This window comes from Lucilia sericata, unplaced genomic scaffold, assembly GCF_015586225.1.
Source record: "Lucilia sericata isolate MDLA Ls3-8-SP2 unplaced genomic scaffold, ASM1558622v1 Contig000031F_arrow, whole genome shotgun sequence".
Taxonomy (NCBI): domain Eukaryota; kingdom Metazoa; phylum Arthropoda; class Insecta; order Diptera; family Calliphoridae; genus Lucilia; species Lucilia sericata.
In genome coordinates, this window is record NW_023994069.1 from 870160 (window position 1) to 897021 (window position 26862).

Here is a 26862-nt window from a genome sequence, read left to right on the forward strand (position 1 = left end):
ACACCGCTCAAAAACACTTTTAACACAGATAGTATTTTTTGTTATAAACTTTTGAGATATCCTTTTTGAAATTTATATATACTAACACATGTATGTACATATGTATGTTTGTGAGTGTGAAAGATATTTCTTTGTATGCGCAGTTCATATGTCCATATTAAAGTAGTGTCCACTTTTAGTTCTTTCCCTAAATTTTTGTTGTTGTTGAAATCAAATAACAACAACAGTAATGACAAACACTTTTATATTATTTATTATTATTTTTATTACTATACGGTTAGACAATATTTTCATTTATTCTCTAATATGACATGTAAAAAATAAAAGTTATTTTGACAAACGTAATTTTATTAATTTGTTCTCAATTGTCAAATAACGATCATAAATCAGAAGATTTAAAGACTGTCAATTTATTTATTATTTCTTATGTGACCACGTTATTTTTCTATTATGAAGAAGTTTTGCAAATTTTTTTTAGTAATTTACTATAATAAAATTAAATAATAGACCTGCAGTATCCATATTCATACAAATTATAAAGGTTATTGGTATTTTCTGAATGCGTCCTTATATGTATGTAGGTATAACAACAAAATTCCTTCCTTAGCTCTCTAATTTATCTACAAACAGCGTTTCAAGTATGGACAAGTGAAAATAATTACTATTTCAGATTCAGTTTATATTATATTTTTACGATTTAGTATTGTGCGGTTGGAATGTTTGGACTTAATCCGATTTTCTTCAGAAATAAGTAATTTATTTTTCAGCGGCTAAAAATTTCATTTATTAAGAACTATTACTTCGTATATTCAATATTTTTACATTAAAATGCTTTGAAATTAAACAATTACAAAAGTGGACTTAATCCTTTTAGTTTGTGAATCCTAGCAAATGTATAGGTTTAATCTGAAGTTTATAATTGCAGTCATTCAGGTGGAGAAATATTGAGAACTTAACTGTATTTGGAAAATTGCTTGCATGCTGGAGATTCCTAAAACGGAATGAAAATGGTCGATTGGATCTTTGATTTCAACAAGTATAAGACTTACTCCCATTATCTCAATGTCTGATTATTTTTTATCGAAACGATAGATTGACAGTTTTTATAAAAAAATATGGCGTCATGAAATAACTGCCCAAAATAAAAATGAAATAACTCCCTAAAAATTTGTTCAGAAAGCAAAAACAACGAAATTTAGGAATTTAATTATTTTTTGGGGCATTATTTCAAATTTAAAATGGGGAATTTTTTCATAATGAAATAATTCCTCAAAATTCAAAAATAAAATAAGTCCCTAAAAATATTTTTGGGGAGTTATTTCATTATATTACTTTTGTCACACGAAATAAAAAATAAATGTCTGATAGACGGCCTTCGGCCGGGCGCAAGGGTTTTATCCTCTGGGGTACATTGTATACCGGCTTTGCTAAGAATACACTCTCCCTGTATCAAAAGTGTTCGGTCTTAGGCCGGCTATTTACGAAATCTTTACTAAGCGAAGCCGGTGTTGGCCATATTATAGAGTGGTAAATCCTTGCGTCCGGCCGTAGGCCGGTTATTTAGAAAATATTTATTAAGCGAAACCGTCGTTGGATATACCATAGAGTAGAAAGTTCTTGTGCCCGGCCGCAGGCCGGCTATTAAGGGAATCTTTATTAAGCGATTAAACTGAAATGTATTAAACTTTGAAGCCCCACTCGAAAGTATGAGCGACCTACTTTTTTTAGAAATGTCTCTAAATCCGACTTGTTCCATAATTTGTTATTTTCAAATGGGAACTAATTTCATTTTAAAATTAGGGATTTGTTTCATATGAAATAAATCCCCAAAAATGGGGTGTTATTTTATTTTAATTTAGAAAGTTATTTCATTTCGTTAGGGCTTTTTTTCATTTTTAAATTGGGGAATTATTTCATAATGAAATAAGTTCTCAAATTTGAGGACGAATTATTTTGCCTCTTAGCACTGTTTTCCTCTTTCTTAATTTGTTCAACAATGCACCCACTATAGTTTGCAGATATATTTGGATATTTGGTCATGAAATAACTCTTCAAAACAAAAATGAAATAACTCCCCAAAAACCTAAAATAAGCGATTAATATCTTTATGAATACTGGGGAAAATATTTATATACAGCCAAACCCGATAACGAACTCGGTTATAACGAATTCTCAGTTATTACTAAACTAAACTTCAAGTCCAGATGTTCTAGAAACTATACGACACGGTTGTAGACCTCATTCGATACTCGCAACGGAATTTGGGGAGTTATTTCATAATTAAATTATTCGTCAAAATCAAAACTGAAATAAATTCCTAAAAAATATGTTTGCGGAGTTATTTCATTAACAGAAACAATATGTTTAATAGATGGCCTTTGGCCGGACGCAATTATTTTTTCCTCTAGTGTATATTGATTACAGACTTCGCATTTAATTTACTCTCCGCATATCAAGAGCGTCCGGTCGAAGGCCCGCAGTTTAGGACATATTTACTAAAAGAAGCTGTTGTTCGAAATACCGTAGAGTAGAAATTGTCGGCCGTAGGCCTTCTATTTAAGTGAAGGCAATTAAGTGAAAAAAATTTAGTCCATAGCCTGCATTACATAGGACCATGTTGCGGGTCATGTACTTTCATAATTTCAGTAAGGGACTAGTTTTGGATTATTCCGATGTAATGCATTAATGGATTACGTGGTCCTTGGTCCTCAATGTTAAATGTAGTATGTTTTTTTCGACATATTTGGATTAGTGTTGGACCAGTCCTAGTCCTTTAAGTAGGACGCGTTTGCGGAGTAGTCATTACCATTGTAAATAGCGAGCATCTTTTATTAACTAATTTATTAAACTCTATTAGCTACAATGTGACAAGTTTTATTCTTCATACAAAACAAAAACACCATTATAAATCAATAAAACTCGCCAAAAAATATGTTTTTTTTTAATATTATTTTGTTAAACATTTTTTCATAGTAAAAAAAATCAAACAGGTGCACCAAATGAATTTAATTTTATTAAACCACTTGTGGTTTAAACGAAAACACGACAATTGCCATAAAAAAACAACTAAAATGAATTTAAAGGACGGAAGGAAGGAAGGAAAACATTTTAAGGGAAATTAAACCATATGTTGAAAATATTTAACTAAAACGAATACATGAACATTTATACACCACGTAACTCTGATTATTTACCGTCGTTAACCGGAAACGTATAAGTGTAATTTAAATTGAATTATACTTCATTAAGGGTGGACGAAGGCGCTTTTCGTGAGGAATAAAGAAAAACCTGAAAAGGAAATTTTTATAGAGTGTGTGTATTTTAGGAGTAAACTAGTTTTGAAAAGAACCAGTTTTAACGCCAGTTTAATGAACTAACATAAAAACAATTACAAATCATCTTTTAATCAGACGATTCCTTAACGAGATTGTAAACAATCGTGTGCTCTGCCGGTTCCATCATAATCATTATACACAATGAAGGACGATGGTTGGTTTTTTTCTTAATTTATTTTTTTGTTTATTTCATGTTAACTCCTTCATTAACGTAATTATAATTTGAATTACCAGTTATTACAGTTACAATTATTACTGCTGTTGTTGTTACTTTTTTAGTTATTGGAAAAATTTAGTCTCATTCTAGTATCATGTGGAAGTAACACCCCAAATAAATAACTACCACCACAGCAAGTACCGACGCTATAGCCAAACTGTGTTGTTCGAGGTTGATTTGGTTGGGTTTTGGCTGGCTGGTTGGCTGACAACGGCGACGATACGAAAAATGTTCTCTAGTTAATTTTATTGTTATTTTAATTGAAAATTTGACAGTTTGGCTAATAAAAAAGAATGAGCTTCGTTTGGCGTTTGTTAGCTTTCGATTGTTTTTTTTTTATTTTAATAAAATTAAAATAATATTACGGCACATATCTTCATACATTCATTCATCCTTCCTTCCTGCCCTCCATTCCCTTTCAACGTTTATTCGTTACATTCTGTGATGAAGGTAACGTGTTGTTTGCCTTCTGGGAAATGGACACGTGACGGTCGTTCGCCAGGTAAGTAGTATATTTATGATTCGTGTCTATAATTGTAATTGTTGTTGTACACTTGAATTGTATAGTTTGTTGTGAAATCAAGGGGTTTAGAAAACTTATTGGAAGTTGATTGTAATCAAATTGCACAACCTGTTTTCTGGAGACAATCACACGAAGAAAACCATAACGGAACGTAATGTCTACAAGTGCGCGTGTTAGACTATAAGTGTAGGAGTGTGTATGTACTCCTGAACCACCACACATATACATACATATGTTAATACATACAGACATATAAAACTAATTTCCCAGTTCCGGCGCTACAAGTACAAAATCATAAATTATATGGTATATGTTGTATATAAGACAGGCTCTTAAAAAATTATCTTAAAATTTTAAGACAAGTGGATTGTTCCAACTGTAAGCGAAATAAAATAACCGGGAAGAAACCCACATAAATTCATAAGGCATGGATTACAAAACATCATCAAGAGTAATAGAAAAAATTGTTCTCAAAATAAACATTTAACAAATTTATTTTTTAGGATCATGCCTAATATTGGTTGGTAACATGAAAATTTCTAGTGGTGTGGCTGAATGATGATGTTAAAATTTTCACTTGCAACATTATAAGAAATACATGTGTGTCTATATATGAATAAGTATAGAAAACCACATGTAGTTTGTAGCTAAATTATTGTATAGTCATGTCTTTCAATTGACTCAGGTGTACTGTACAATAAATTTGGAAAAAGATATATTATTTCATAATTTCAATTTATGTACGTACATTCATATGTATGAAATTAGGGTGCAGGATTGATTATTGTTACACTTAATATAAAAATCAAAAAAATTTATATCCTGTGATTATTGTAAAAATTTTGTTTTCAAAACAAAATTTGCAAAACTAATTTCATATCCATTTCAAAACTTACCTGTAACGGTCTTTGTGGAGGTCCGCCCATACTGTGATGATGGTACATAACATCGTGTTTCATTTGGGAGGTCATCTGTGAAGGATGTACATGAGAGGCTTGATGTTTTCCAATGTCAACTGCCGCAAGTGCTTCCGCTCTGCTAAGAATTCCATCATTGATTCCAGCAAATATATCACCCTAAAATAATAAGCCATAAATATGTAATAAATAAAAAACAAATGTGTTTTATATATCCTATACATCCCTATCATGCATTTGTGCTGATGTTTGTAAAGCACAAAATATTCTTCCTATCTGGTTCGATTCTAAACCGAAAGGTTTAGCGGTATCTCGAATACCAACTTTGTGAAATTTAGCTTTTTTTGATATAGCGACTGTTTGTATCATGCGAAGCTTTTGGGACATGGACATTATGACTACAAACAAAAAAGTGAAGCATACTAGTGTCTCTGGTGGGAATCGAACTCACAACCCCCAGGCTGATAAGACACGGTTCACACACTGCATCAGTTGCGCAACTTTTTGATTTTGAATGAGAGAGAATAAAGAAGAATGATATTTCTATAGCCTTCTATCTTCCACAAATTCCTCTAAGCTAGCACACTACCAACTAGCCTACCGGGGCTTCCAAATCATGAGAGATTTTTTTTTATTTAAAAAAATGTTGTAAATTGACTTTTTGCAAATATATTGCCGGCTCGATTTGCGCAACCGAAAGGAAATTGGGATTTTTACAATTTTCGAAATGTTGCAATAAGCGAAGACTAATTTCTTATTTAATTTTTAATAAAAACATTCACTTGAAATGAGTTTTAAGTCATAAACTCATCAATTTTAAATGAAGTTTCTGGTTAAAAAAAGAAAAAAGTTGCTGCCTATAAAGACTGCAATGTTAAAAAAAGGCTGTTGCACAAATCGGCCAATTGCAATAAAAGTTAGTTGCGCAAATCGAGCCAGCACTGTATATTATTTCTTTTAATTTAATTAACACTTTTATTTATAAATAACTAGATTTTTGTAACCGGCGCACAGTGGTATAGGAAAAAAAAAGAGGGAAATAATTCGGTAACTTCTAAACGGTTAATCCGATTTTAATGAAATTTGGTATGCACAAAGAGGAGGTGTTGTCGAGTTTAGGTTTTGAATTTGGACCTTATAGGCCAACCAGGGGCCCGGCGGGGGGTCCTCAAATTAGGACACCTCGGCTATGTTAAATTTTTAAAACGATCCTATTTCTTCATTTGAGTTCCGATTTAAAAAAAATTTCGTATATAGAATCTCCTCATCGAGCACTATAAAAAATGTCGTCATAGCAGTAAATTATCTCTTATAGTTTAGGAGATATTCGCATTTGAAAATTAAAATTTTAAAATTTTTACCGTTCTTACTTTAGTTTTTTGATAATAGCGGGTCCAAATATTCCCGATTTTCGCCATTTCTTTTTTTATTCGCTTAACAACAAGTTTATATATCAAGCAGTGAAAGAATTATGTAAAAATCATGACTGAGTCCAAAGTTATAGGCATTTTAATTTAAAAAATTAAAAAAAGGCGATTTTTTGCCATTTTTTTGGGAAAAAAGTATCTTTTTCTTTTTAAGTTATCTAAAAAGTTTCTAAGAAGATGTATATAGAATTTATACTTTTTGAAAAGCTGACTTTACATAAAATACGATAAATGAAACAAAACCTAAAAATTTTTGATACCGAGGGGACCAGGTCCATCCAAAAAACCCTATTTTTTTATAGAAAATTCAATTTTGAGCAAAAATTCTCAAATCGCATAGTCGATATCAAATTATAGTGACCTGTTTTATATGACCCAATATGTTCTTAATCATTTTGTAACGGGTTTCGATAACCCCGCCCCTGGTATGGATATAATAGGCAAAAAACCAAAAAATCCCATTTTTGGGATTTTTTAAAACTTTTTTGGGAATTCCGGGATTTCTAATAAGAAAATTCGAACTTTTTATTTAATTTTAGATTTTGAGTAAAAAAATCTACCTAACTGTAAAATTTCATCAAAAAATATTCATAAATAAAATTTTTATTGCAATTTGAAAAATTTGTATCTGCGCAAAAAACTGAATAAAAAACATTTTTTAATTTTTTTAAAAAAAGTATTCCGCGAATTTTTTAATTTTCAAAAATTATATACAGTTTTGAAAAATAGACAAAATTACCTTTCCATTGATATATAACATGCCTACCTAATGTTTTTTAAGTGACAAATTAATTAGGGAAAACTCAACATCTTTTAGAAAATTTACCTAGCACTATTATTTTCATCCATAACGTTAACTCTTAAATTTGTTACATATATTAAAAAATTTTCAGGTATTATTTTTTAAACTGTAATGATTTTTACCCCTATAGGTCACTTTAATAGGTAGCTTATTAAAGTGACCTATTGAGGAAAAATTCATTACATAAGGATACGTTAGACATATTAGGTAGAATATCATAACCCTTTAAAAAATAATTTAATTTAAGTACCTGTAATTAATATATAAGACAGGTTTATATCTGTTTGTAATTATTTGTAATTTTCTAACCATGCCGATCGTACTAAAAAAAAATGATTTGTGCTCCATTTTATTTGAACACTCTTCAGCTCCTTTTCAAGATAAAGTGAACTTCTTATTGAAATATATTGAAACTGCACATAAAAATAAAGTGGATAAAACTGATATATGTAAAATTGAAAATTTTATAAAATCAGTTGATATAAAACTGAAGAGTGTTCGGTATTCCATTGCTAAATTTCGATCGAAATTTTCTGATTGGCTGGATGAATGTGTAGAAGTTGCTATTTGCGTATCAACTGTTGGTGCTCCCTGTAAGCAGTATGAGGATTTGAGCTCAAAATCTAAGAGGAAAAGGTTATCAACTTCACTAGAAACCTTATCTAACGAAGAAGTTTCGGACACTTTTAAAGCAATGTTAAGAAAAGAAAAACAGCCTTTGGATGCCATAAAAATTGCAAATATTCTTCCAACCGCATCACCAAGACGACTGAAAAGAATTGTAAAGAGTATACCCACACCATCATCTGATACAACGTTCACTGAGGAAGAAGCTATTGCGCTTATGTTGCAGCTGGGATTAAGTCGTGATAACTACATAACGTTAAGAAAGGCGCTATCTGAAAAAGGAGTGGATGTTTTACCATCATATGACAAAATAAATGAAAAGAAGAAAAGCATTATACCACCTCCTATTGAAATAACTGATCGGAAGGCTGTTATTGGACTCGGCGCTCTACTCGAAAATACTGCTTTAAGGATTGCTTCTGACTTTTCTTCAGACCAACTAAAAAAAATAAATTCTTGTGATCTTCAACTCATTTGTAAGTGGGGATGTGATGGATTATCAGCACTCTCGTAATATAAACAAATCAACACAAGTGAATCATCTTCCGAGTATAAAAGTGTATTTATGGCATCGCTAGTTCCATTAAGAATTCGAAAGTATGCTGACAGCGATTCTCCATCAACCAGTTTCGATGATATTTGGAAGAATTCGACTCCAGGATCCAAAGCTTTTTGTAGGCCAATAAGCTTTGAGTATATAAAGGAATCCAAAACAACAACGCAAGATTTGATAAATCGTATTGAAGCAGAAATTAAAAACTTGGAACCTATAACAATCGAAATAGAAAATTATTCGTTTAACATGTCCTATGATTTAAAACTTACAATGATTGATGGGAAAGTTGGAAATGCCATTACAGGAACATCATCTACTTGGTACTGCTACATATGTGGTGATAAAAAATCAGAATTTTCGAATATTTCCAAGCAAAGATCAATAAATGAGGAAACATTACAATTTGGAATATCCCCCCTACATGCTCGCATACGATTTCTGGAACATTTTCTACATTTAGCATATGATTTAAAGTACAGAAGCATACCGGAAAATGCAAACAAAAGTGCAAATAACAATAAGGAGTTAATGGAAATGAGAGCCAGTGAGAAACGAAGAATTCAAGAGGAATTTAAAAAGCGGATGGGATTAAATATTGATAAACCACTCACAGGATATGGAAGCACAAACGATGGTAATACCGCTAGACGTTTTTTTAAACATTTTGAAACTACTTCCGAAATAACCGGAATTAGTATGGATTTACTGCAAAAGGTCAATATTATTCTAATGGCGATAAATAGCAAGCATAAAGTGAACGCAACAAAATTTGGAGAGTATTCTACAAAAGTTTCTAAATTACTTTTGGAATTATATCCCTGGAAAGAAATGACACCTACAGTTCACAAGATATTATGTCATGGAAAGGTCATCATAGAACATAATATTCTGCCTTTAGGAGAGCTTACAGAAGAACCCCAAGAATCGAGGAATAGAGACTTTAAGCATATTCATCAGTTTAGCTCAAGGAAGTGTTCTAGGCAGTCTCAAAATGAAGATATTTTTAATAATCTGATTCTATCTTCTGATCCTGTTTTATCTACTATAAGGAAACGTTGGATTTGCTACAAAACGTTAGCATTTGAAAATATTCATGAATTTAAAGATTTACTTTATCTTTTAGATATGGACTACTGTGATACCGATTATTTTACAAAATTATATTAATTTATAAAAAAAAAAATAAATAAAGACTATTTTTATATAAAATAAATACTTGTTAATTTTTTTTAGGGATAAAGAATAAAAGATTAATCGTAAAAAGTGGCTGTAAAAATTCATAAAAATTTAGGTAGTAAAACATGCCTAACAAATGTATGGATGAAAATAATAGTACTAGGTAAATTCTCTAAAAGATGTTGAGTTTTCCCTAATTAATTTGTCACTTAAAAAACATTAGGTAGGCATGTTATATATCAATGGAAAGGTAATTTTGTCTATTTTTCAAAACTGTATATAATTTTTGAAAATTAAAAAATTCGCGGAATACTTTTTTAAAAAAAATTAAAAAATGTTTTTTATTCAGTTTTTGCGAAGATACAAATTTTTCAAATTGCAATAAAAATTTTATTTATGAATATTTTTTGATGAAATTTTACAGTTAGGTAGATTTTTTTACTCAAAATCCAAAATTAAATAAAAATTTCGAATTTTCTTATTAGAAATCCCGGAATTCCCAAAAAAGTTTTAAAAAATCCCAAAAATGGGATTTTTTGGTTTTTTGCCTATTATATCCATACCAGGGGCGGGGTTATCGAAACCCGTTACAAAATGATTAAGAACATATTGGGTCATATAAAACAGGTCACTATAATTTGATATCGACTATGCGATTTGAGAATTTTTGCTCAAAATTGAATTTTCTATAAAAAAATAGGGTTTTTTGGATGGACCTGGTCCCCTCGGTATCAAAAATTTTTAGGTTTTGTTTCATTTATCGTATTTTATGTAAAGTCAGCTTTTCAAAAAGTATAAATTCTATATACATCTTCTTAGAAACTTTTTAGATAACTTAAAAAGAAAAAGATACTTTTTTCCCAAAAAAATGGCAAAAAATCGCCTTTTTTTAATTTTTTAAATGCCTATAACTTTGGACTCAGTCATGATTTTTACATAATTCTTTCACTGCTTGATATACAAACTTGTTGTTAAGCGAATAAAAAAAGAAATGGCGAAAATCGGGAATATTTGGACCCGCTATTATCAAAAAACTAAAGTAAGGACGGTAAAAATTTTAAAATTTTAATTTTCAAATGCGAATATCTCCTAAACTATAAGAGATAATTTACTGCTACGACGACATTTTTTATAGTGCTCGATGAGAAGATTCTATATACGAAATTTTTTTTAAATCGGAACTCAAATGAAGAAATAAGATCGTTTTAAAAATTTAACATAGCCGAGGTGTCCTAATTTGAGGACCCCCCGCCGGGCCCCTGGTTGGCCTATAAGGTCCAAATTCAAAACCTAAACTCGACAACACCTCCTTTTTGTGCATACCAAATTTCATTAAAATCGGATTAACCGTTTAGAAGTTACCGAATTATTTCCCTCTTTTTTTTTTCCTATACCACTGTGCGGCGTTGCCCGGGGTTTTAAATTTCGTTGACTTAAAACAACTTCCATAACATTTACGAAATAAAAAAAAAATATTCTTTTTACCTCTTACTAAGAGATTTTTGGAAAATACTTCACAAATAAATTTGTTGCCAATTTTTAAAGCTACAACTGAAATTTATTTGCTTTAGATCAATAGAAAGAGAAATCACGAAAAATTCCAAAATTACAATTTTATTACTATTTAGTTTGTGAAAACTAAAATAAATTTATCTTAGGATAAAGAATTTTCATTGACTTTAAATAAATTTTGCATCATTTCAGTCCTTTTGTCCTTTGTTCCATTAAAAAATATAACTATTTAAAATTATATGTCTATAGAACATTTTATACAGCAAAAACAAAATTTCATTTTTTACCCGTTCCCAACTAAGGGTGGGCCTTCGAAATATATGTATATACATATTTCTGACACTATAAATATCATAGTAGTAGCTTAAGTATAGACAATAATTAGTATTTACGCTCAAAATTACTAATTTCGCCCGTTTTTCCCTCATTTTACCCCCCTTCTACACCAAGTTTTGAAAAACAATATAGCTATACCCTCCAGGTATAGATCTAACTATGTTCCAAATTTGAAAAAAGTCGGTCCAGCCGTTTGTGCATTGCGGATATAACACATTTTATGTGCATTACGGATATAACACATTTTGGAGATATTGTTTACCAAAACAATATCTCCAATATTGTATAAGTAATAAAAACAATTCTTTTATATCACTTGGAATCAAAAACATCACATACAAAAAAGTTCATCTAAAACATTGGTGGCCAGAAAGAGAGTTTTTAAAATGCATATGTTGTAGTGTAAAATATGAAAGAGAACATAAATGAAAATATGTGTGCTTTGCACTGAAAAAAATTATATGTTTGTACTTATTTATGTTATTCATATCATTTGTATTATAAATGAACAACAGTGGGAATGAATGCGATTAATTGCTTGAATAAACGACGATACAAATATAATTGTAAATAATTATTTACATAATAAATCTATCTATCAAAAGTATTTATACAAACATTTATTTGTAACGGCTTTTGAAAATATTATCTGTGTATCATTTCATAAAGAGAGCAACTAAATTAAATTGTTTTTGTTTTGTGTATAGTTTGTTTTGTTGCTGAGAACATTCGTATTGCATGTGTATGAGTGAACATGAACACAATGCCCGCAGGGGCATGTTTGGCCGCCAATGATCTAAAATAATAAGAAACTCAACATTCCCGCACCAAACGAGTTGTAATTTGTTGGTGATATTTGTTTTAATCATATCTTGGATACTTACAGATTTTACTGGTTTTATGGGGTCTCCAAAAAACTAATTTTGATAAACAGACGGACAGACATTTGGTGAATGAATGTTTTTAACATATTTGAAAAATTTTCAATAGTTATATCCCTAATGTACATACATATGTATGTATATAGGCAATTTCGTGTCAAGTGACCCAACCCAAAAAAATAAATTTGAAAAAAAAACAAGTTAGAGTGCTATATTCGGCTGAGCCGAATCTTAAATACCCTCCACCAGCTACTTTTATATTAATACTTTTCTAATTGATCAAATATTTGTAGAAATAAGTTTTATCATATCTTAAATAGAAAAATCCCTAGATTCAAACAGCTCAAATCTATTACAATTCCAAGATTTATTGAAGGCGATTTTTATTAATTTGCATGTATATGCATACGTGAAAGATTTAAGGATTTCAAAATATATATATAATTTTGTTCTACACAAATTGATAATGCAACTAGTTAAATACGGTTTTAGGGGCAGGTCCTAGTATGGGAGATATGACCAATTATAGACCGATCGTAAAAAATTCTTTAAGCAAAAATTCTGGACATGAAAGCTATATTTCAGTAAAATTTTGTATCTATATCGTAATTTAGTAATAAGTAATGTGTGTTATGAACCGATCGTGCAAACATCTTGAAATAGAATTTTTGTATCAATAGCTTTATTTGGTAATGAGTAATGTGCATTTAAGGGATTTCGAAAGAGGACCTTGTATGGGAGCTATGACCAATTGTGTATATAAAAGCAAAATTTCAAAATTCTGTATCTATATCATTATTTGGTAATGAATATTGTACATTTAAGTAATTTTCTGGAGGGGGCCTAGTATGAGAGCTATGACCAAGTATGGACCGATCGTAAAAAAATTTTATAGTGTAATTTATGTATATAAGAGCAATATTTGTGCTAAATGTATGGATATCAATATTTTGTAATGAGTTATGTGCGTTTATGTGATTTTCGGGAGGGAACCTTGCATGGGAGCTATGACCAAGGATGTACCGATAGGAAAAAAATTTTACAGTAATATTTCTGTGCATATGAGCAATACTTGTACCAATTTTATATGGATAACTTAATTTAGTAATGAGTTATGCGCGTTTAAGTGATTTTCTGGAAGGGACCTTGTATGCGAGCTATGACGATCGGAAAAAAATTTCACAGTAATATTTCTGTGCATTTGAGCAATACTTGTACCAAATTTTATATGGATGTCTTATGTTAGTAGTGAGTTATGCGCGTTTAAGTGATTTTCGGGAGGGGACCTTGTATGGGAGCTATGACCAATTATGGACCGATGGAAAAAAAATTTCACAGTAATACTTCTGTATGTGAGGGCAATACTTGTACCAAATTTTATATAGATAACTTGATTTAGAAATGAAATATTTGCGTTTAAGTTATTTTCGGGAGGGGACCTTGTATGGGAGCTATGACCAATTATGGACCGACCCAGAAATTTTTTTCTCTGAATAAATTCTATTGACATAAGATTTTAATTTGTAAAATTTTGTAAAGATTTCGACATTGTGACGGAAGTTATTAACAAAAACCCATTTTCCGGGAATATGTACTTTTGTATGGGGGGTATATGAAATTGTGGACCGATTCTGACAATTTTTAGCAGGAGTCAAGCTCTTGTGTAGAAACGAATGTATGCTGATTTTCATTGAATTATCTTTCATAGTTTTCGAGAAAATTACATCAGAATGTGTAAAAAATGCTTATTTTTTCGAGGTTGTTTAAAATTCGATTCTTAACTTTTCCCGGTGTGAACCGATTTTGCTCATTTTCAATACCAAACTGCCTAGGACAATAATAAATATTTTGGGTGAATTTCGTTAATTTTTGTTGCTTCGTGTTAACGTGAGAATGTTTTATACAGACAGACAGACGGACGGACAGACGGACATAGCTAAATGGACTCAGAATTTCATAAGGTCCAAGAATATATATACTTTGGTGGGTCTCAGATGAATATTTCTTGTTGTTACACACGGAATGACAAAGTTATATATACCCTCTATCACCACTGATGGTGGTGGAGGGTATAAAAACATTGAAGATATAGCTATATAAACTCCTTTGGGCAATTTTTGGTACAAATTGCATCCAAATCGATTTTTTGAGTTGGGTCATTTGACACGAAATTGTATGCAGATTTTTTTTATTAAAAATGTAAAAATATAAACAAAGTTTGAAATTTGTTAACAGTAAACCAGCAATTTCCAAAAAAATGTTTTGAAAAAATTGAAAAGTGTGCACGCCTAAAACCTATGCAAAAATTAGGAATACTCCGCACACACGTGTAAAGAGTACTACTCAAAGGACTGGTCCAAAACTAATCTATCATGTACTCTAGCCCAAGAAATCAGCACACTGGAAAATTTTAGATAGCTAAATGAAAATTGGCACAGGGCTTCGTCTTAGTTAGGCGCCAAAAGTCTCCATTAATTCCATGTATACTAAGCGAGATATTGGCGTCAAAGTTTACAAAAGTCAGTTTTTAACCTATAACTTAAGGTTTATCGACGCTTTTCAAACATTTATATTTTTGTTTTGTTTTATAGATTTACTGTAAACACAATCAATAAAAGCACTGCTAACAATGTTAAACTAATTACCATCTAGCTTAATTGGTTTCTTTATTGAGATATTAAAATAATCTTATCTGGTAAAGAGAATGATTAGAGGCCTTAGGGTCGCAACGATCTTAACCTATTCTCACACTTCAATTGGCTAGGTTAGGTTGATAGGAGGATGTATCTATATCAAATCCGAAGAAATACTAGGTCACTATCGGGCCTGTTGTGAGCTCCTTTTTAAGCAAAATGTTTGTTGGTAAAAATAAAAAAACCTTATATAGTATTCACTAAATGTATTATCGTCTGATGTTCAGAAACTCTGTATCCTGGACGTAATTCCTAAGAATTTTCCAATCAGTGTTCGTGAGTGATATTATATCCGGAATGATATCACTTCCAAGATATTTGGATCGAATTTCGCTGAAAGCCTGACAGAAAGTGCTCCAGAGTTTCAGTGTCCTCTTTACATGCTCTACATTCGCCTGAATCCGCCCGTCCAATTTTGTATAGGTGTGCCCGTAATCCTGCGAGTCCACTCAGAATACGTACCATCATACTAACCTTAGACTTGTTCATTTTGAGGAGGCTTCTCGTCATGGTTTCATTATTCCAAGAGGCCTTATGGGTTTCCCTGGCCCATAATTTTAATTCTGCCCTCGTTGCGTCAAATGGTTCTGCGTTCGTCAGGTTAACTACCTCGAGTTCCCTTCCCTATAAATCTATTACATTCGCTTTTCCTTTGCCGACTACTACCGAGTGGCCTGGTACCCCTATGATGTGATCTTTAGCTCTGAGAGAGTATTCGCTTACATCTTTTTTACAATCCTATATGGTTTTAGATTTAACATTATCACCTGATATCGCCTAATTGCCTTCTGGCTTTCGGTAAATATGTTAAGCCCTTTTGGAGCCATATTTATTCTAATCCAATTTACGCATTCCGTTATTTTTTCTGCTTTCTGCCTTAATTGGGTAAGAACCTCACCTTTCTTGGTATGGAGGTTATGGTTGTGATATAATGTGCCCAGTGGAAATTGTCATAATCAAGTGGAAGCGAAGGCACATCTAGGATAAATGTTAAGCATATTCTTAAGTGGAATCGACTGGCTTAATAAGGAAGCATAGTACCTAAGTATAAATTTCTGAAACTGGTAGGGTATCACAATGGAATCAGCAATGTGCAACTTTTGGACGATATGCATTTGTTATATTTTTGGATGCATAACTTTAGCAAGAATATAAATGCAAAACACTCATTTTCCTTCCAGGGTCATGTTACCTCTTCCCCATCTTGCTGTGAATGCAATCAGGGTCAAAGAGGTCAAATGTATCCTCGACCTTTCCTTGGAATAATTTGAACTAATGTCAAACCAGAGAACCTATCTTATTTGGTAACACGGGATCAGCTAGCCGTAAGGGTCCGGGTACCTTACTGTTGATTGGTTTGAACCGAAAATCGTGGGAAAAGAATGCTGGTTAAAAACTTAATACAAGGTGAAATCTATATTTCGGGATAAGTTTAGTACAGTTGCCTAAAAGACAACAGATGCCCCTCAAGAAGTGACTGTGGAATGATTTGACTTGGGTTCTAACCACAGACCCTATATTTTATGTGATACCATAGGAACCGGTAGCCCGTAGAGCAGAGTATCGGACATAGTCCTGTTCCGGTTATTGGAGAAGTCCCGTTAAAATACTGATATACGGTGAAATCTATATTTCGGGATAAGTTCGGTGCTGTGATTAAAAGTGACACCATTAAATTTCCTGTCATCGTTAATGTGTCTCCTCGAAAACACCTTAGTTAAACATTAACAGGACACGGGTTCGGAACATGAAGGATAATACTACCGAATTTCAAGGTATCTTAATTAAAATAATCTACATATACAATGTTGGTATTCTCACATGACCGAAAAAAACTCTGGCGATGGTTAATGTTTGCCTACGGAAAGAGCTTTCACTGTATATGCAGCTATGTATGTAAAGTTGACAATTGTAACATTTTGAGCCGCAGGGTACATATTTACGTGTTTTTACACTTCATATTCGTGTATGTATCATAAAAATATATACACACTCATGCATGTATTTTTTAAATTAATTTTTAATGAGTTCTGCTTAAAACATCAGCAGCAAACCGAACAGAAACAAACAAAACAACAAGAGTAAAAGCTCCTTTTTATGTTGTTTTTTATGTATTTTTATAGTTTAAAAAAAGAAAACATTTCTTGTCTTAACTTACATTCTGGCGTGCTGACCATGAATTGCATAAAAGGGATGCATCTTCTAACAAACGAGTCTGAAAAGATGGAAGGAATAATATACAGAAAGAGGTAAACAGTTGAATAAACGAAACAATACAAAACGTAATAAATAATAAATTTTTGTGTTTTTTTTTGTCTTTAAAATTGCAAATTTTGCCAACATGAGTATATGTATGTATGTGTATATTTACACATACATGAACATAAATCGATTTCCTTTTAGCTTTTCTTTAATTTAATCAGTGTATACATACACACACAAATAAATAAGAAAAATAAAATTAGAACAACAAATCATTTACATTTTCCAAAACAAACATACTCTTACTCATCCTATAGAATAAATTTTTTTCATTTTTTTCTTGGAGAAAAAAATTACCACAATTTTGTTTGTTAATTAATTGTTTTTTATTATTTTTGTTTTTTTTTCTTTCATTCTTCAAAATTAAGATAAATGAGAATAAGACCTTGACATTGAATTGTACAATAACAACAACTGAGTTAGGTATAGTCAGTCGTTTTTGTACTTAGAATATGACCAAAGGAAAGGGAAATAGAGAAAAAACTTTTATAATAAATTCATACTCATACATGGTTGTATTTTTTCTTTTTGGTTGTTTTGTATTTAGAAAAATTACCTATTATAAATATAAAAATTCACTTTGTTGCCCAACAAGACAACAACTTTTAATGATGTAATTTGTTGTTTTTTTTTTTTTTTTTTTTTTTTGGTTTTGTTTTTCAACAATTTCAAAATAAAGTTGTAATTATTGTAATCACCCTCACTCACTTGTTCAAATGTGTTTTCTTTAATAAATGGCCAAATAAATCGTGTAGCTTTTTAACGAAAGTGGGGTTAAAATGTTACAATTGTACGTACTTACATACAAATATACATATGTATGTATGTATGGTATTTTAAGAACTTTAAAAGAATTATATTGAAAAATACACTAATTAAAATTTCCCAAACTTCTTCAGATTGCAGAGATATGTATATCTGTTCTAATGGAAGGGTGCATACTGTTACTGGAATGTATCAGAAATTAATGTAGAAATTGATAAATTTCTCTAAATAAATATATATAGAAGAAAATTACAAAAATACGGAAGCTATCTGATACAATTAAGAATCTAAAATTCGAAATTATGTACATTTAACCTATTGGTAAGACAGCTGAAAATAATAAACCGATAGTAGAAAGTACAATCAGACCAACTGATGGCAGTTGGGCGTGAATTGCATATACAAAATAATGTGTAGAAGAGCTACCAGTGTATACATCAATACACTCAGAAATAAAGTAATTATTTTAGAAGATATACAGGAAAACAAATGAGAAATTATAATCGGACGACTATATTAAGTATACGATTGGTACGCTTAAAGTCGAATATAAGACCAATATTATTGTGCATTACCAAAATCAGCACAAACCCAATATACCCACTCACTAAAGTGGTGTAGTTTATTAAAAACATGTTACGATTTAGTGACTAAAAACTATCGCAATTATGTGTTTAGCTGCAGTTGTAGGCAGACTCCTCATAAAAGTTTCAATGTTCAAAACATTATCATAGATCACGGTATAATTATTTGAATTAAAAAGTAATAGGTACAGACATTAGACAAAATAAACTACCGCACGTGAACCATGTGCGGCTCTTTACATTGACATTATTTATTTTATAAAAATATATTTTAAAATAGTTTTGAATCGATTAACGAGCAGTGTATGAAAAATACCGAACCAACGATGAAACAACTTTTTAAATAATTTTAACTAATCCTAGTATTATTTGATGCGCTTATTGCGAAAATGACAATAAAAAATTTGTATCACAAACCAGTTTCAATATTTTGATATTTTAGTTCCCGTAAATAGAAGTCGAAGTGCTTTACGTGAACACCTGCCGAGTTGGTCTATTTCACTCACAGGGTGAGCTTTTGTAACGAACTCCCCTTTATGTATCTTACACGCGGGTGGCAATTTTTGTACATGGTTCTGCCGATCCATGTACAAGTACTTTGCTTAAGTAATCGAGCTATCTAATCTCTGACCATTGCTGCCGCGTTGCTTAACTTTCGAGATGCAAACACATCACTTCCGTTTCTAACCACGCAGATGGGATGGCCTCTGTTGAGTCGGCAACAGCACCTAGACACGTACTCGGTAGTCCGAAACACGAATCCATCAAATAAGCCTAGGACTTTGTTCTTACGCACAGAGAACACACTGTAGCAAATCTAGTATGAACAGAATTTTCCCTGAACATACCCGGACAAGAAAGGAAAATTCAATTCAATGTATATATAAGATACCTTTCATTAATCACATTTCAACCCAGCACACTCACTCAATCGACACACTCATAGAGAACAACATCCTACACACTCACTCTAGGTATTCGGGCGCGTAAGATTTGTATACTCCTATATTCATTCTGTATCATATACACTTAACACCAACTCATTTCCAACGCTTAGTCCCACAGTCACTCCTCTGTGGGGTATCTGTTGACTTCGGCTAAAGCACCGAACTTATCCCGAATTACAGATTTCACCGTGCATCAGTCCTCAAAACGAATTTAACAGAAGTTACGAATATTTCGGACGATAGGACTATGTTAACTGGTGGCGACACGACTTTGAAGTGAATATACTTTTTGATTTTAACAGCAAATAATTGGAATATATGCAATATCGTGTCATCATACTTTATCCTGACAGTATAAAATAAAAATAATACAAAATATTTTCCAACTTTTCTTGTTCGCTTGAAATCAAATTTGACATTGTTTGATCAGTAGATGTATGTATTTTAAAGTATTTTTGAAATATGTACTTTTTAAATCTGTGAAGTCCTTTAAAAAGGACTCAGGATCACGAAATGAAAAAACAAAAATAGCAGTTTTTCTCCATTAAATTTATAATTCCAGAAGTATATTATCCGGTTCGTGCCTAACGAATTTTTCTCTTTTTGTCGGACGGTGTTATCATTTGAAGAACGAAAAAGTACAAAATGTGGAATAAATTCTTCATTTGTGGAAAGTACTAATAAAAAAATATAATTTTCCCCTTTCTAGCACAGGAAGAGACTTCTTCGAGAATTAAATTTGCAAAAGGCTTAAGTTTCTCAACTAAAGTTTCGGCAACTTCCTCTTAAACGGGGCTACTTTCAAAATTTTCTCAAGTCAAGCTTATTTTTATTGACAAATTTGATGCCAACTTATAAAATTTTATAGTTTCGAAGTTAAAAATTCAAATGAATTTTAAAATTTTCATGAATTTTAAGGTAGTTTTAGAACATAATCTTTTAGAATTTCGTTGATGGGAACGTTAATTTTAATTGTAGGAGTGTAAAATTTAGCAGGAACTTGTATTTTGATACGGTGTATCATAATCAATCAAAAAGTCGATTTTGATTTTTGTGTAACTTAGGGCCTTTTGGATTTCATGTGACGATATGTACGATATGGTGTCCACAGCAATTTTAAAGTTTTTGTCAGACTATTTACAGGTCGAATGTATGTATTTTTCAGAAATTCTTCTTTCACAAATCCAAGAAGTCGATTGCGTTTACAGAGTTTTAGACAAATATCTCAAACGTTTAGAAATTCATAGTATTTTGTAACTCGTTAATTATTTGCAAAAATGCAATTTTATAATTTTAGGAATTTTTCTAAGATATTTAACCAATATAAATAAAAGTTCTTCAATATACACATTCAAAATAATATAATAGTTATAAAAAATAATAAAATTTAAAAACTCAATTTTGCAGCCTATTTTCCAAACAGCAAATAAAATAAGAAAGGTTCCCGAAATCAATTTCCAACACCTTAAAATATTTTTTGAAACATAGTAAAGTAACGTTAAGAGAAAAGAAAAAATTCAAAGTGAAAAAATTTTTATTTGCTTTTATATCTGAAACAGACAAAAATTATTACATAAATTAAATAAATTGGGATGTAAATTTTTTATTTGTCATAGTTTTTATTTTTGTAAATAGTTTTTATTTTTGGTTTGATGTAAATGGGTAAGTTGTTATACCCACCATTAAAAAAGATGAGGGGTATATTGATTTTGTCATTCCGTTTGTAACACATCGAAATATTGATCATAGACCCACAAAATTATATATATATTCTGGGTCCTTATTAAATTCTAAGACGATCTAGCCATGTCTGTCCGCCTGTCTGTTGAAAACACGATTGAGTACGAACGGAATGAGCTAGAGAGTTGAAATATTTCTTATATGAAAGGTTTGTTTGGTATTGAAAATGGGCCACGTTTTCGCACAGTCATAACTGTTTTAAAAATGCGAGTATAGCGATGAAATTCAACATAAATAAGTTTAATATGAGCAAAATTCTCCCTACCAAATTTATGAGGATCGGTATATAATATATGGTCCCCTCCAAAAAATGACTTTAATGCCCATTACCAGTGTTAGAAAAACTACGTTGCTACCAAGTATTATATTATTGCTTTAACTACTGCTCCAAACAATTGTCTGAAGTTGTAGCAGTAGCATTTGTATTGCTACTTATACAAAAGTAAATCTCAAAATATAGCAGTAGTAATAAAAGAGTAGCAGTAGAAATAGTTCTAAATAAAACATAAACTACAAATGGAGTAGTAGCCATGATTTAAAAAATATAGAAGGTTGTTTCAATTTTATTTTTTGACAATTAACGAGATGTATGAAGTTTATTTTATTTGTACATATTCAAAATAGCGTTGCCACATTAAAAAAGGGTATAAAATAATAAACGATATTTTTTAATGCATATGTGTAGTTCGGAAAAAAAAATAAAAATACCCAATGATATTATGTAGAATGATACTATTACATATGTACATATGTATATACTAGGCTTCACGCAATATTTTTGAAATTGTAATATCATACCTTTTATGACAGTTTTTGGAACAGCGCTAATATTGGCGTAATTATTTTGTTAAAATTTCAACTCCTTCATCTGCATATCTGCGGCCAAAATACCGATTTTGGGCGACATTTTTTTATAGTCCGAAAACTGCTGTACATATTTCAAATCTGACTTTAGTATACTATTCTACAGGAAAATTTAAGATATATAAACTTAATTTGACAGAATTTAGATGCACTATAAATGCATAAGAGCAAAAGAAAAACTGCAATTAAAAAAAAAACTGATTTTATCATTCGTAAATAAAATATTCAATGCCCTTAAAAAAATAGTGTTAAAATTTTTAATTTATTGTAATCCCTTTAGGAGTTATGATGGTTATAATGTTGGCTTGTGGTTTAATAATTTCCCATCAAACAATGGTGTTTTTCATCATCATCTCCGAATTTAATAAAACTCCATTCAATTAACGTTCCATATATAACTTGTATAAAGACAAATTTTGGGTCTTATAACTTTCGTGGTTTTCGAAATATAGCATTGTAAAGTTTAAAATCTGAAAATTTAAAGTCTCATCACATCTAAAGGGTTAATGATAAATTTTTTGTTTTTGCACCATTTGTCTCAGCAAAAAGCATACTTTGGTTATGCACAAAGAACAAAATTTTTTGAAATTTTGAAAAAAGTGCATCTTTGGATAATACTAAATGCACTTTTGAAGCATTATAAAAGTGTGAAATTAAGCTCATTCTTATTGATTTTTCCTATAAAATCAATTATTAAAGCATGATTTCCTACAAATTCTACAGTTTCTACTCTGTAAAAAATGTCGCTCAAAATCAGTGGTTTCCGCCTCAGATATGTAGAGGAAGGAGTTGGAATTTTGAAAAAATTATTACAGCATACTAATTACTGATACAAAAACCTTCTAAAAAGTTGTGATATCACAAAAACGGGAAACATTTTATTTTTTGAAACGAAGCCTAGTATATACATTTTCTCAATAATTAAAACAAACAAGTAAAGTGAAGTAAAAATAATGTTTATTAAGTTATAATTTTCTTCAGTTTTTTATTAACATTTACAAATTTATTGTGTTTTAAGTTACTATTTAAATAGCGTACACGGAAGAATGTCCTACCCAAGAAAAATCTTTTTACAATGCTTACGTCTAATTTTGATTTACTCATATTTAGCAAAGTATGCATATAATTTGGATTTGTGTTTAATAAATTTCCATTAAAATTTAAAAACAGTGAATTTAATTTTTCTATTTCATCAAAAAAAAAAAAAAATTAATTTGGCTTGTATAACCCCCCCTCCGAAAGTGAATTTACATACGTATAATTTTTGTCTAATTTTTCTCCTGTCACAAACCCGAAATCTTTCAACCCCATTTTTAAACTGATTTATATCCCCCACCAAATGTTCTGTTTCTTGATATTCTACAATCTATAAAAAAATTAATATTGTTTTTAAAAAATCGTTTAAAATATTTGCATCTATTTCTTCTTCTGGGTCCATTGGAATTTCATTAATTACCCCGAAAATATCTTGAGTTAATGTCAATTCTTTGTCAATTTCTGAAAATTTTATTATATTATCTTGCGAATCCAGTACATTAGCATCCGCACATATAATATTTTCATTTCTCCCTGTAATTTTATGCAATAAAAATGTGTTATGGAAAATGTCATGTAACTGTTTGTAATTAAACAGTTATTTTAAAGATAAAGGAGTTTAATTCTATAAACTTGTTTTCTTACCCAAAATATACGACCTATATATTTGAATTCCAATGGCGATGGATGATCGTGTAAACCGCCTTTGGCTCGGATTCACTAAAAAAGTTTTCTATACAATCTTGGTTGAGTTTAGCGGTCAATATGAAAGTAGATTTCCCGAAATGCGACTTGGAAACAAATTTCGTGCAGCCTTCACAAATACTTAAACAGTATGCTTTGCTAATAGCGCGTGAGTTCTTAATTGGAACTCTTGCATTAAATATGTCAAACCAATTATTTATAATTTCAAACAATTCGGAACAATGCATAAAGCTATTGGCATCCCTACACAGGCCCATTTCTACACAATGTTTTAATGCTGTTGATACTGTATGGAAAACAGTTTAGTGGCAAGTTTACCTTTTTGTCTTGCTATTAAACAACGAGGAGTATTTTCAAGTCTATACATACCAGCACCTTTTACGTTTAGTATTTCTGGGGACAATGTTTTAATAATGTTTAAATCAGAACGGCATAACGTCATGGGTTCCTCAAAAATAGATTTTTTAAGATTTTCGTTTTTAAAATAAAACCCGTTATCAACAAAATGGTTCCTTAAAAGTTTTATTAAATGAGGAACGTCGGCAAAAACAAAAATTATTTTATTTTTATCACAGGGCTGATTAAAAATGGCTTTTGCACCGATACGACCTCCAAAGCTGCTGATTTGCTGGTCCAAGATCGCGAACTGCGGCAACTACTGTAAAGCTGGCTTCAGTCATTTTACAATTGAAGTTATAAAAAACCGGTTGTTTCCAATTACCGCGAATTCCTCTCACCATATCGACTTGGACCATTCTTTTTGGTTCAACAACTACATCATCTTTTCGTTCATAAGACCATTCTTCTCTACACTTCAGTTCATTGAAGGAAATAATGCATAATTTCTCTTCAGGAGGAATTGAGGACCATCTACGTAGTGTTTTCACAGTATTTTCTTTGCTAGAGATGCCGGTAGTTTTTAAATCACTTCTAAATTTATAATTTATTACATATATTAACAAAATATATTCATATACATATGTACTTAACCCACCCATTCATAAATTCATTCACTTCATCAAGATTCTAATCTAAATATTCCTCAACATATTGGTCTTTATTATTGTATTCACTGAAAATATTTAATATGACTTGTTAATCAAAAATTGTGGGTTTAATTAATTTAGTTAGTTAGTAGATTATGATATTTTGAAAGAGTATTGTATAATGATAAGATAAATTAAACTGCGTTCGTGTAGTACTTGCTAATCTTACAGTTAGATGTTGTACCAATTCTTCATACCAATATCCTTCTGCCTGAGTATGCGTTCAAGTACACATATAAGAACATATCATCAACTATACTCTTACTTGCATTTCTGTTGATGTTATACTTATATTGGGACATTGGTACCGCATTTCTACTTAACCGGACATTCTTCTCACTAATTTTTAAATTTTGCTTCGAAAAATGTAAGGAGCAAACCAATGGGTCCTTTGGTAAACCGTCTTCTTGGACATTACATGCCTTCAAATTATTACAAATACAAATGGGACAACGTTCTTAAAATTTAACAATGGGAAAATCCATATCAAAACGGATAGAAAACTGCTATATTCGGATTTACCATCGCCGATTTTTTACATTGAAATGAGTTTTCACTCAAATATATGTGGAACATATTATTATATATATATATGTCCGCTTTCACATGGATTCTCCCCAATGTACCTTTAGCCACTCTTTGCGCATATACGGCAGTGTAGGAATTCTAAAGAACTTGATGTTCATAGATTTGGAATGGTGCTTTGTGCTCTCGCAGTCCGGAAAAAGGCAGCTCATTTTGACTAAAATATTTTTCTATTCAATTTTTTTATTTGAAATAAAAATATTTGTTTTCAGTTTGAAACAAGTATGTATAACCAAAAGTGGGATTGCTATTCAAGAATATGGTAGCTTTATTTTCCTAATAAATTTCAAATATCCTTTATTGTCAAATGATTAATCATAATGACATAACGGCAAATTCTATTCTATTCTTACACCATTCTATTACTTACACCATGGTAGTAGCTTAAAAATATAAATAATTTTATTGCTACTTTTGATAAGTAGCAATAGAAATATTTGCTACTAGTTGATCGTTCTATTGCTACCAAATTATTGAAGTAGCAATAGAATAAAACAAAAAACTTCGACAAAAAAAAATAAACTAACAAATAAACATATCCCAACGGGAAAAAGATTCAGTATAGGGGCCTTACTAAGGGCATTTTTCTATAGACACAAGTACATTGCAAAATCGTTTCAATTTTACATGCTTACTTAAAAAGGCTTTTTAGAAGATTTTCAGTCGAAGGATTTGTAAAATGGCCTTATAGGAAATTACATTAATAATTATACATTAGAACTTATAAAAATTGTATAAAGCAAATTTTCATTCAAAATTTGATACATAATAGAATTTTTTTGATAAATGTGCATCAATCCTTTTAGTAGAGGAAACAAAGTCCTCCTAGAACATCTTTTGTGAAAAGGCAATGAAGAACCTTCATAATATGTAAATATGTCTTTAAAAGGCCCACGAATCGAAGTCCTAGCATTTTTCCCCGCTGCTTGTGCCTTTTTTCTGAATGTCGTAATTTTTTTTCGTAATTTAATGATTTTTTTATGCTACCAAAATTTTGGTAGCATTGCTACTTTATTTAGGTAGCAGTTGCTACCAAATTTTTTATTGTTGAAAAATATAATATCGTTTATTGCTACTTCAGGAAAATATTTACTGCTACTATTTGAAGTATTCAACTGCTACATTGAAACATTTAAATACCAATGACTGTACTACTGCTATCAAACTTTTTATTTTTTATCTATAACTACTGCTACCAAAATCTAAAGGTAGCAGTAGTAATAGTAAATGATTTGCTGCTAGTTTTTGAACATTTTCTAACTATAAAAGTAGTTATTTTTCGTTACTACAGGTACTTGTAGTCTAGTTTTTTAAACACTGCCCATTT

General features: G+C 30.8%; 1 protein-coding gene across 2 annotated transcripts in view; it reads right to left on the reverse strand.

Annotated features, from left to right (window-relative positions):
• LOC119611529 (inhibitory POU protein) overlaps positions 1 to 26862 on the reverse strand; it is a 61452-nt gene that overhangs the window by 28888 nt on the left and 5702 nt on the right. For both annotated transcript variants that reach the window (XM_037967145.1, XM_037967151.1), the window contains exons 2-3: positions 17161 to 17217; positions 4972 to 5151 (exon numbers count right to left, since the gene is read on the reverse strand). In XM_037967145.1, coding sequence (XP_037823073.1) covers positions 4972 to 5151; positions 17161 to 17217 — 237 coding nt within the window. The remainder of the gene's footprint in view (positions 1 to 4971; positions 5152 to 17160; positions 17218 to 26862) is intronic.